The sequence below is a fragment of the Rhinopithecus bieti genome, unplaced genomic scaffold, assembly GCF_001698545.2.
Source record: "Rhinopithecus bieti isolate Rb0 unplaced genomic scaffold, ASM169854v2 scaffold_3763, whole genome shotgun sequence".
Taxonomy (NCBI): domain Eukaryota; kingdom Metazoa; phylum Chordata; class Mammalia; order Primates; family Cercopithecidae; genus Rhinopithecus; species Rhinopithecus bieti.
Genome location: NW_016804379.1, coordinates 1025725 through 1038255, shown reverse-complemented (window position 1 = coordinate 1038255; position 12531 = coordinate 1025725). Strand labels below are relative to the sequence as shown.

Sequence of the window (12531 nt, the reverse complement as noted above, 5' to 3'; positions counted from 1 at the left end):
GTATGTGGACAGCAATCCCTTTCTCTCCCAATTGTGCCTCTTTCACAGTTACATACTAGTGATTTATAACATTAACCCTAGGTATATTTTATAAAATAAATATAAGTGGGAAAAAGATAAGTTAAAGTAGTTGTATATATTGAAAAGTAGGTGAATGAATTACTTTCACAAAACTACTAAAAGATAATGAATTTATTATTTATAAAAGGGGAAAAGTAGAAGTAAGGTATCTGACAGTATACAGCTGTAGAAAAATGTCTAACCTGTTAAGCTTCTTTCCTCAATATGTTTTTCATTTTGGCTTTCTTATTTTATAATGTTCTGTGTTTATTCACTCTGAACTTTGGCTTGTAAAAGTCTTGAAATTAACCATTGATTTTTATTTTCAGTGACTTTTTGGTATTGGCTCAATGCCTATTAATACATTTTAAACGTTACTAATAACACTGATTTTGGAATTCCTATGAGATGCAAAACTATATTCATTCCTCATAATTTCAGGTATAGAGGGCTGTAAAATTAGAAAAGAAATCAGTATTACTTTATAAATATACTTTGAGATTTTTATCACAGCAGTGTATTTATTTGAATTAGGAAATTGATGAAGAAGGGTATGATGGCTAATAAAATGATTTTTGAGTTTATTCTGGTTGAAAACAAGAAATCTGCTCTGTCATTTTGTTACTGCTGTATAAATTTCCCCTTGAAATACATGGGTAAGTAAAGTTATAGTCATACTGTGATTGTTACATAATGAGAGTTGGAAGTCCATAGACATTTTAAGTGGGCCAACTAGTTTTGATACCATAGAATACTTAGCCAAAAGATATTTATATAATCAGAGTGAAAGAGACTGAGTCATGAACATTTTTTTTTTTTGTCTGGGAGCCTTTTCCTTGGTCTTGTTTATTGCATTAACTAAATTAAGAAAAATAATGCTGAAAGTGGATTTAAATTATGCTTATTGGCTGGGCGCAGTGGTTCACGCCTGTAATCCCAACACTTTGGGAGGCCAAGGCGGGTGGATCACCTGAGGTCAGGAGTTTGAGACCAGCCTGGCCAACATGGTGAAACCCTGTCTCTACTAAAAATACAAACATTAGCCGGGCTTGGTGGTGGGTGCCTGTAATCCCAGCTACTTGGGAGGTTGAGGCAAGAGAATCCCTGGAACCCTGGAGAAGGAGGTTTCAGTGAGCCAAGATCGCGCCACGGCACTCCAGCCTGGGCGACAGGAGGGAAAGTCAGTCTCAGGGGAAAAAAAAAAAAGCGTATATAACAAACCAAACAATTCAGAAGTATGCATAGAAGAAATTAATAACCTGTCTTATTTGTAATTCTAACACGTTTTGGTGTTTTATACTAAAACTTTGCTGATAGTGTTCGGACAAACTCAACTCACCAAATATTTATTGGGTGCCTACTATACACCAAGTCCTCTACTAAACTTTGGAAAATGATCCTTTGTTGTCATTTCAACGATGTTCACAGCATCTTCACTAGGAGTTGCTTCTTACGGATAAGCAAAGAAAGTGGTTTGAGCCTCAGGAAACCACTTTGCTCATCTGTAAGGAGCAACTCCTTACCTGTTCAAGTTTTATCATGAGATTGCAACAATTCAGTCACACCTTCAGTCTGTACTTCTAATTCTAGTTCTTTTGTTGTTCTCACCTCATCTACAGTGACTACCTCTACTGAAGTCTTCTATCCCTCAAAGTGATCCATTAGGGTTGGAATTAACTTCTTCCAAACCCCTGTTAATATTGTCATTTTGACCTCCCACGAATCACAGATGTTCTTAATAAGGCATCTAGAATGGTGAATCCTTTCTAGGTGTTCAGTTGACTTTTCACAGATCCATAAGAGGAATCACTATCTATGGCAGCTATAACCTTACAAAATGTGTTTCTTAAATAAGACCTGAAAGTTGAAATTACTCTTTGATCCATGGGATGCAATGAAAACGTTAATCTCCTTGTATATCTCCATCAGAGCCTTTGGATGACCAGGTGCGCATTGTCAGTGTCCAGTAGTATTTTGAAAGGAATCTTTCTTTCTGGGCAGTAGGTCTCAATAGTGGGCTTCAAATAGTCAGTAAAACATGCTGTAAAGAAATGTGCCCTTACCCAGGCTTTGTTATTCCATTTATAGAGCAGATTCAATTAAACATAATTCTGAAGGGCCTTAGGATTTTCAGAATGGTAAATGAGCATTGGCTTCTGCTTAATGTCACCACTGCATAAGCCCTTAACAAGAGAACCAGCATGTCCTTGGAAGCTTTGAAGCCAGGCATCAACTTCTCCTCTCTAGCTGTAAAAGTCCTAAATGGCCTCTGCTTCTGATAGAAGGCTGTTTCATCTGCATTGGAAATCTGTTGTTTAGTGTAGCCACTTTGATCAATTATCTTACCTAGATCTTCTGGATAACTTGCTGCAGCTTCCACATCAGGACTTGCTGGTTTATCTTGTACTTTTATGTTATAGAGAGACAGCTTCTTTCCTTAAACTGCATGAACCAACCCCTCTTAGCTTCAGACTTCTATTCTGCAGCTCCCTCACCTCTCTCAGTTTTCATACATTAAAGAGATTTAGGACCTTGCTCTGGGTTAGGCTTTAGTTTAAGGGAATGTGATGACTGGTTTGATCTTCTTTCTAGACCACTCAGACTATTTCCATATCAGCAATAAGGCTGTTTCATTTTCTTATCGTTCATACGTCCACTGGAGTAGCACTTCTAAAAGTTCCTTCCAGAACTTTTACTTTGCTTTTACAACTTTGCTGTTTGGTGCAAGAGGCCTAGCTTTTGGCCTGTCTTGGCTTTCAACATGCTTTCCTCACTTAGCTTAATCGTTTCTAGCTTTTGATTTAAAGTGAAAGGCATATGACTCTTCCTTTCATTTGAACACTTAGAGGCGATTGTAGGGTTATTAAATGGCCTAATTTCAGTATTATTGTTGTGTCTCAGGGAATTGGAAGACTCAAGGAGGGGAGAGAGATGAGGAAACAGCTGGTCAGTGAAGCAGTCAGAATACACATAACATTTGTCAATTAAATTCAGAGTCTTATATGGATGTGGTTTATGGCCCCCCAAAGCAATTACAATAGTAAGATCAAAGATCTCTGATCATGGATCACCATAATATAGGTAGGATAATAATGAAAAAGTTTGAAATATGAGAATTACTGAAATGTGACACAGACATAACATGGGAACATGCTGTTGGAAAAATAGCACCAATAGTCTTTCTTATTCAGTGCAGGGTTGCCACTAAATTTGTAAAAAAAAAACCACAGTATCTGTGAAATTCAGTAAAGCAAAGTGGAATAAAATGAGGTACTATGTTTCAATTCTTTTGGGTAGTTCTCCTGTATACCCAAGAGAATTGAAACATGTTCCTACAGAAACTCGTACATATGCTCAGTTCAGCATTATTTATAATAGCCAATAAGTGGAATAAGTTTATTCATCAACCAGTTGACGAATGGATGAACAGAATAGGATATCTTGCTAAAATGGGGTATTATTCGCCATGAAAAATGAAGTGCTGATACCTGCTACAATATGAATAAACCTTGAAAACGTAATGCTAAGTGAAAGAAACCAAACACAAAAGGCCATGTATTGTATGATTTATTTATATGAAATGTTTAGAAAAGGCATATCCACAGAGACAGGAAGTAGATTAGTGGTTACCAGGATCTGAGCAGGGGATGAGTGGGGAGTGGCTGATGATGGTTTGTTTCTGGGATGATGAAAACGGTCTGGAATTATATAATGATGATGGTTGTACCGCTTTATGAATATACACCACTGAATTGTATAATTTAAAATTATGTATATTATGGTATGTTAATTATATTTCAATACAAAAATGTTTAAAATGGATCAGATGTGGTGGTTCATGCCTATAATCCCAACACTTTGAGAGGCTGAAGTGGGAGGATTGCTTGAGGCCAGGAGTTCAAGACCAATCTGGGCAACATAGCTAGACTCCATCTCTAAAAAATTTTTAAAAAACGTATCTGGTTGTGGTGGCACATCCACCAACTACTCAGGAAGCTGTGGCTGGAGATCATATTAGCTCTGGAGTTGGGGGTTACAGTGAGCTAGGATGGGACCACTGCAATCCAGCCTGGACAAAGAGTGTGAGACCCTGCCTGGGGGGAAAAAAAAAGTTAAAAATGTAAGCATTAAAGGGAGCAGTCAAGAGTGATAGGTGACATAAACATGTCAAATAAGCTCTGAAAGATGCTGTTTGAGTTGGCAGTTGATTATTGATCATATTATTGAGCATTTTTGTTTTGTTTTGTTTTGTTTTGTTTTGTTTTGTTTTGTTTTGTTTTGAGGCAGAGTCTCGCTCTGTCGCCCGGGCTGGAGTGCAGTGGCCGGATCTCAGCTCACTGCAAGCTCCGCCTCCCGGGTTTACGCCATTCTCCTGCCTCAGCCTCCCGAGTAGCTGGGACTACAGGCACCCGCCACCTCGCCCGGCTAGTTTTGTATTTTAGTAGAGACGAGGTTTCACCGTGTTAGCCAGGATGGTCTCGATCTCCTGACCTCATGATCTGCCCGTCTCGGCCTCCCAAAGTGCTGGGATTACAGGCTTGAGCCACTGCGCCTGGCCTATTGACCATTTTTATAATTGATCAATGAACTTGGCAATTGGTCATTCACTGCTGACTGGTGAGAATGAAGTTAGTGGAAAGATAGGATATCATTGGAAAGATTGACTACAGTGGATTGAAGGAGGAGTGGTAGATTGAATATAGAATTTTCTCAAGAAGCTTGAGTAAAGTGATAGCAAGAGAAAGGACTGTAGCTGTAAAACTGAGGTTTTATGAAGTTGAAATATTTTTTTTCCTTAAAAATGATAAGAACCTTTAGCATGTTGTGACAAAGAACTGAGAGAGAAAATGAATGTAGGTATAGAAAAGAGAGAATAATGGGTCAAGCAGGATACTCAAGGAGTTGAAGGAATGAAATAAAAAGCACAGATGGAGAAATTAGGCTTAAATAGAATAAATAATACACCCCTCAAGAAAGGCTGGAAGGAGTTACAAAGTTGTAGATGTAGGCTTAATTTGTAGAATTCAGATGAAGAAAATGATGTCATTTTTATTTTCTCTGAAGTAGGAGGAAAAATTGTTAGAGGGCAGGAATGAGGGCAGCAGGATGGAATAGATGGCCTGAGGCAAGTCATAAAGGGTTGGAATAGATTCTGTTTGGGAATCGAAGAGTAAATTGTCAATAATAAGTAAAAATAATGAGGACTCCCATTATTAATTAGGTATGTGGGTAATTTACCTAGACTATATTTATCATCACAGTTGAAAACTAAGGCTCAAGATGGTTAAAAATGTCTTCCTTTTGTCAGCTGAAAGGTGATACGGGTGGGATTAGAAATCACATATACATGATTTCAAAGTTGCATTCAGACTCTTTAGGTTGAAGATATTAGATATAGGCTATCAACATCAGTGGATATTTATCCTCAGAATGGGTGCTTCAAAAGACTGATGTGGCTTATACCGGTGTCTTTCATATTTTAATGTAGATCTAATTTGCATACTCAAGAAGTCAGGAGATGGAAATAAATAGACATAAAGTATGTTTTAAGAGTAGAGTAGGTGAGTTTTAAACTTACATAGAATTTACCCGTTCTTATTTTTTAGTTGCGACAACCACCAGTTAAGCGTTTGAGACTTCGTGGTGATTGGTCAGATACTGGACCCAGAGCAAGGCCGGAGAGTGAACGAGAACGAGATGGTAACTATGATTTGGTCAGCTTTTCCTTGTATATGGTATTTTAAAATTCATATTTTAACTTCCAGTTTCTTCACTATTATAAATGATTCTGTAATGAACATTCTTGTACATAAAAGTATACTTATGCAAATATATCTTAGGATAAATTCTTAGAAGTGGAATGGCTGAGTTACTGGATAAGTACCTTTTAATTTTGGTAATTGTTATCAAATTACTCTCCAAAAAAGATGTGCTAATTTACATTCCCACTGAAAGTATAAGAATGCCCATTGTCCCATAGTACATTGAGTGTTGTCAGACTTCTCAATTTTTGCCTTTCTATTAGATATTAAGAGAAATGAAAACTCAGCCTAAGGGTTTTATATTAGCACATAAAATATTTTTTCTTTCTATCAAGTGCCTTTGATAAGCATAAGAAACTACCCTGGGAGCTTTAAGATAGCACACTTGAAAATATAATTAATCTATGAATTATAATTCTGTATAATTATGTTTTATTAAATTGGTCTGTAACCCAAATCTTACTATAATGACCTCTGAAACATCTTTTGTGATCAAAAGCATATTCCCCAATATATGAGCTACATTTATATAAAGGCAGTAAAGTGTAAAAGAAACTCTGATTTCACAGAAAATGTGAGGAGAACCGATTTTCATTTTAAATTATAAGACTATAGAATAGAGTTGTCACATTTTGAATTTGACATTACACTTTTAATTTGAAAATGCCCTTGGAAAAACTTGTTTACTTGCAGGAGGAAAAGGAGTGAGGGAGGAGACAAAATACTTTGTGGTTCCAGTTAATTTCAAATATCTGAAATTTTCTTATAGTAAATGATGATGAAAATAAATTGACTTTAAGGAAACTTCATGTAAAAATATAAGGCTATTTTGTGTCTGTACTTCATTATAATGCTTTAGGGGAGGGAAAACCTTTCTTTTAATTTATTAAACTTAGAATTCATGAGCCCTTCTTGGCTGGCTACTCTTAGAACTAAAAATTTAGGTTGAGGTAGGAGGTGGGAGGTTTAGAGGTACCTAAGAATAAGCAAAGACGAGTGAGAGATGAACCCTCTTCTCGAGAAACTTTACCATACACATGGAGAGTCACTCATAAAACAATTACTATAAAATGTGATGAAAGCTCTAATAGATTTATATATATTTGTACAATTTATTTAGGAAATTTGATTTTTTAAAAAATGCTTTCATTTTAAAGCCCTTCAAATCTAGGTTTTTGTATTAATGAAAGATTCTGACTTGTTACTAAACTCACTGATAAGACCTATATTGTAATAGGAGAGCAGAGTCCCAATGTGTCATTGATGCAGAGAATGTCTGATATGTTATCAAGATGGTTCGAAGAAGCAAGTGAGGTTGCACAAAGCAATAGAGGACGAGGAAGATCTCGACCCAGAGGTAATTTTTCATATTAATTAAAGTCATCAGAAAGCTGGCAAAAACTACTTATGAAAGCCAGTTTTTATTTATATCATGTAAATTATACTATGTTTTACATCTGTAATAATCACAAGGTTCTTATTGTATGGTGTGAAGTAGTAGAGAATAAAAGGTATTGGACATAATTTGTCCCTTCTGGTGCCATTAGACCTAGTGCATAATCTTTTGCTTTTCTCAAAGTAAAGTAAAAGAATCTGAGATTCCCCATTTTAAGTGTTTTTTTTAATGCGCTCTGAGAATGGAAATATTTAAAATTCTTTGTATAAACAAGTTTTATGTAATTGGAAAGATTGATTGCTTTAACAGGAATATGTTGTAGATAAATTTTTACCCCTCTTGACTGGCCTATTTTGTTAAATGGACCAAATCACCAGTGGTTATTATCACTGAAATTATATATTTGTGTGTGTAAATATAAATGTGTTTTCTGAATGTATCTGTTTAGAGTTGTTGATTTTGGAAAATATTTAAAATTTGAATTTGTGTTAATCTGTTTTTTGAAGGTGGAACAAGTCAATCAGATATTTCAACTCTTCCTACGGTCCCATCAAGTCCTGATTTGGAAGTGAGTGAAACTGCAATGGAAGTAGATACACCACCTGAACAATTTCTTCAGCCTTCTACATCCTCTACAACGTCAGCTCAGGCTCATTCGACATCATCTCCCACAGAAAGCCCTCATTCTACTCCTTTGCTATCTTCTCCAGACAGTGAACAAAGGCAGTCTGTTGAGGCATCTGGACACCACACACATCATCAGTCTGGTGAGGATATTCCTCTCTAAGTATGCTGTGGTTCATCTCATGATTTTTGATAATGAAAACTTCTTTACTGGCTATTTTGAAAGATACTAAATCACATCAACTTCTTGTTGGAATAAATGATCAAAATGAGATGTAATATATGGTTATGTAACTTAAACACAAAAATTATGTCTTACTTGCATGAGTTTTAACAAATAGCAGGAATCTTCAATTTATATGAAACAATTATTTTAAAAGTACAGGTACCAAAAGATAGTGTTTTGACATAGTTTAATGTGCCTGACTTAAATATTTATAGATTATTAGAGACCAAAATATCTTCTAGATTTGTTTGGTTTTATGTCTATATTAAAGTGATTATGAAAATATCAGTATTAGTTTCATTTTGCCTGTATTCTTGATTATTTTCCCTCAAATAATGCAGTACTTTTAATATACTCTCTATAGTGGATTTGATACGGTATTTTGTCCACAACATATAATTTAGCAAAAAATTTATTTCTCCAGTATTTACATGAAAAAATGCTTATCTTCTTGATACTTGATGCTAGTGAAAAAAACCTCTACATTCTGTTAAAATGCTATTTTCTTCCCAGTATTATAAATCCTCATGGTCAACTTTTTTCCCCTAACTATAGAATGTGCTAGTATTTATAATAGTAATTTTCAACAGATGTATCTACAGTTTACTTGGCACTTTAAACTATATACATGTAATTATAAAAACCAATAAGATATTTATTCATAGTTTTCTTTGGTTCTTCTAAGGAAGAATTTTACTCAATATAGAGCCAGAATTATTAGCAACTAGAAATATGAGCTGGCAGGCCTAAGCTGAAACCTATAAAAAAATTTCTAACAGCTTAGCTGCCAAGCTGTCACTTTATTCTTACATCTCTGGAAACTAATGCCAGATTACCAAATATGGGATGTTTTAATTTAAGCACTCTTTTATCGGTATATACCACGTTTAGTAATTCATTTTCAGTTTCTATGGGAATAAAAGCCAGAGTCAATTACATAACTGTTAACACTGTATGTATTTTATCCATAATAATAAGCTAAAGCTGAGCTATGGAATCAAGGTTTTCATACTCAGTCGACATAGCATTTTAATTTATGGAAAAATAAAATATTTTGGAAGATTTGGGAGTTAAGGGCAGAAGTTGTTAAAAGTTTGTGTTTCAAAGCAGGTAAAATTGGGAAAAGCAAGAATTTTAAAGTGATAGCATTTTGGAAATATTCTTGAACATTTTGATCAATTATAAGTTTTAGGAAAACTTATCAAGAAGACTCAAGCTTACATTCAGCTTCCACTGAATCTCAGCTAATTCTAGTTGTTTCTTAAACATATTTATGAGTAAAGTATTTGGAACTTTTTTTTTTTTTGGTTTGAGACAGAGTCTCGCTTTGTCGCCCAGGCTGGAGTGCCGTGGCGCAATCTCTGCTCACTGTAAGCTCCATCTCCCAGGTTCACGCCATTCTCCTGTCTCAGCCCCATGAGTAGCTGGGACTACAGGTGCCCGCCACCACGCCTGGCTAATTTTTTTTGTAATTTTAGTAGAGACGGGGTTTCACCATCTTAGCCAGGATGGTCTCGATCTCCTGACCTCGTGATCCACCCACCTCGGCCTCCCAAAGTGCTGGGATTACAGGCTTGAGCCACAGCACCCAGCCTGGAACTTTATTTTTTAAAGCTATTTAATGCATTTTAATACTGCATTTCAAATTGCTAAATTCCTTTCAATATTTAATGTAAGTATTAAATGTGACAGTCATTTGAATTATTGAAGAAAAAATATTTTTGGTGATCATGTGATGATTGTTGAAACACTACTCAGTACTTTTACTCATAAATTATTTATAGAAAGTAAGGAAATATTTTTAACTGGGAGATTATTGAGAGAATTTTGGTTGATTATGCTATAGATAATTAGAATATTTCCATGTTATCAAGACAGTATCACTATTGAGATAAATGATTTGGTGTTAGATGTAACATCTAAAGGTTATGTCTGTAATTGTTGTGATAACAGCTTTTTCTTTATTCTGGAGTTCAACAGTTCAGCAGTAAGGACTTTGTTTCTGTTTTTGTTTTTTCTCCAGTCTCTTTTGCATTTGCCATAACCTAAGTCCAAATGTGTTTGTGAATATTGGGAACTGTCCATTGGTTGAATGTAGTAGATGGGAATGTCAGCTTAGGACCATGATTTCTATTATTTCCCTGCATAGAGATAGAGAAAATGATAAAGCAGGCTTCTATCTATACTCGCCTTGCTGTGGATACCTTTTTATATAAGTGTTTATCCCTTCGCTTTACATGTCCTCCATCATTTTTACTGATAACAAAGAAAGGGACAATGGGAATATGAAAATTTGCTGTGCTCCATCTCTAGTTGAACCTAATTGTCTGCCTTCTCTTAGTCTACAGTGGAATCACTGAATGATAGTGAAGAAAGTTATGACCACAAATTTCAATGGGTGCTCAACACTGTATCAGAGCAGTCTCACACTGTTGCTCTCCAGCTGTACAAAATGACTATTTTACACCTTCATGTCTCTCAAACTTTAATACTCCCCTTCATCCTTGCCCCACTTCCAGAGTCTAACCTTTCATTCACAGTGAAAATAAAAGTACTCATTTTCCTACTATCAATAATTTCCAAGCTTTCCAACATCTGTACTTACATTGTGATAGAAGCAGAAACACATTTTGGAAGAAATGTGTCTGCTCCTATCAAAAGCTAGTCAATGTAGTTGCCATCCCTTTCCAGCTTCTCAAAGACTTTGCCTCTTCTCTTGCATTATCATTGCCTTTTTTTTTTTTTTTTTTCCCAGATTGGTTTTTTTGGCCTTAACATGCTCTTATTATCTCTTTTCTTTAAAAATTTTGTCTTAATTATCTCACATTCCCCTTCAGCTACTGCCTTACTTGTCTGCTGCTTTCATAATGAGAATCCTCAGAAGAGTTGTTGATAGATGCTATCTCTATTTTCTTGCCATCCTTCTTATTGACCTTATTATCATCTTATTATCCTTACTAACCAACCCCAATCTGCTTTTCAACACCGGTTTTCTCTGAAACTTTTAATCAAAGTCACCAGTGACATTTACCAGTTTAGAGGATATTTCTCTGTTAGTACCTTACTAGAATTTTCGACCCGGTTGCATTTAACATAGGCTGTCACTCCTTCTTGAAACACTTTCCTTTCTTGGCATCTATGATATCATATTTGCCTATTTACTCTTACTAATTCTGGTGGGTTTTCAGTAACTGTTGTTCATGTTTCTTGTTCTATCTCCTTCTGAATATTATAATCGAACCGCTTAGTTCTGGCTCTCTTCTCTTCTCTTCATATGCTTTTTCTCTGGGTGATTGTGTCAGTTCCCCATAGCTTTTAATATTTCTCGTAAATTGATGACTCACAAGTATGTATCAGCAGTCTGATCTTCTACCCCGAGTTCCAGACCCTTGTGTTTGACTGCTATTTTGACAGTATTTTTTTGTTACTGTTGTACATCTTTTTTTTTTTTTTTTTTTTTAAAGACAAGTCTCACTGTCGCCCAGGCTGGAGTGCAGTGGCATGATCTCAGGTCACTGCAGCCTCCGCCTCCTGGGTTAAAGCATAAAGCAGTTCTCCTGCCTCAGCCTCCCAAGTAGCTGGGATTACAGGTTCCTGCCACCACACCCAGCAAATTTTTGTATTTTTAGTAGAAATGGGGTTTCCCCATGTTAGTCAGGCTGGTCTTGAACTCCTAACCTCAAGCAATCCTCCCGCCTCGGCCTCCCAAAATACTGGGATTACAGGCGTGAGCCACTGCACCTGGCCCATTGTTGTACATCGTAAATTTACATGTTCAAACTAAAACTTAATGCAGCCTCCTACCCTTCCTGTTCCCTAATTGGCTCCCTCTTGGTCCATTTGCTTTTTTGAATAACTTGTGAGTTATTCTTGATTCCTTCCTTTCCCTCAAGTCCCATGCCAGTTCATCAGCAAGTTCTGTCGCTCCTGTATCTAAACTATATCCTACGTCTTTTCATCTCACCATCATTTCTTGTCTCTTAATTGATCTCCCTGTACCTACTGTTGTTCCGTTATAATGTATTCTCCATGCAGGAGCCAGAATGAGTATTTTAAAATGTTAAATCAGATTATATAACTTTGCTGTTTAAATCCCTTCAGAGGCTCCTAATTGCATTTAGAAATACAACTACAAAAGAGAAAAACAATCAAACTCCTTACTGTGGACCTATAAGAACTTCTATGACCTGCCCTTCCCTATCTCTCTAGCCTCATCTCATTTCGTTTTCTCAGTACCTGATGACTGTTACACTCTAGATGTACTACTTGTTTCTTTCGGGTTACCAAAACATTTCGGTGCCAAATTCTTTCTTTTCTTTCCCTTCCCTTCCCTTCCCTTCCTTCCTCCTCCCTCTACCCCTCCCCTCTCTCCTCTTCCCTCCCCCACCCCGCCCCTCCCTCTCTTCCTCCCACTTGCTTGCTTTCTCTTTCTTTCTCTCTCTCTCTTTTCTTACTTCCCTTCC

At 36.2% G+C, this 12531-nt stretch overlaps 1 protein-coding gene across 8 annotated transcripts in view; it reads left to right on the top strand.

Annotated features, from left to right (window-relative positions):
* Window positions 1–12531, top strand: part of DCAF6 (DDB1 and CUL4 associated factor 6) — a 146464-nt gene that overhangs the window by 65410 nt on the left and 68523 nt on the right. For all 8 annotated transcript variants that reach the window (XM_017867583.1, XM_017867577.1, XM_017867581.1 and 5 more), the window contains 3 exons: window positions 5667–5760; window positions 7060–7179; window positions 7725–7985. In XM_017867583.1, the coding sequence (XP_017723072.1) occupies window positions 5667–5760; window positions 7060–7179; window positions 7725–7985 (475 nt within the window). The remainder of the gene's footprint in view (window positions 1–5666; window positions 5761–7059; window positions 7180–7724; window positions 7986–12531) is intronic.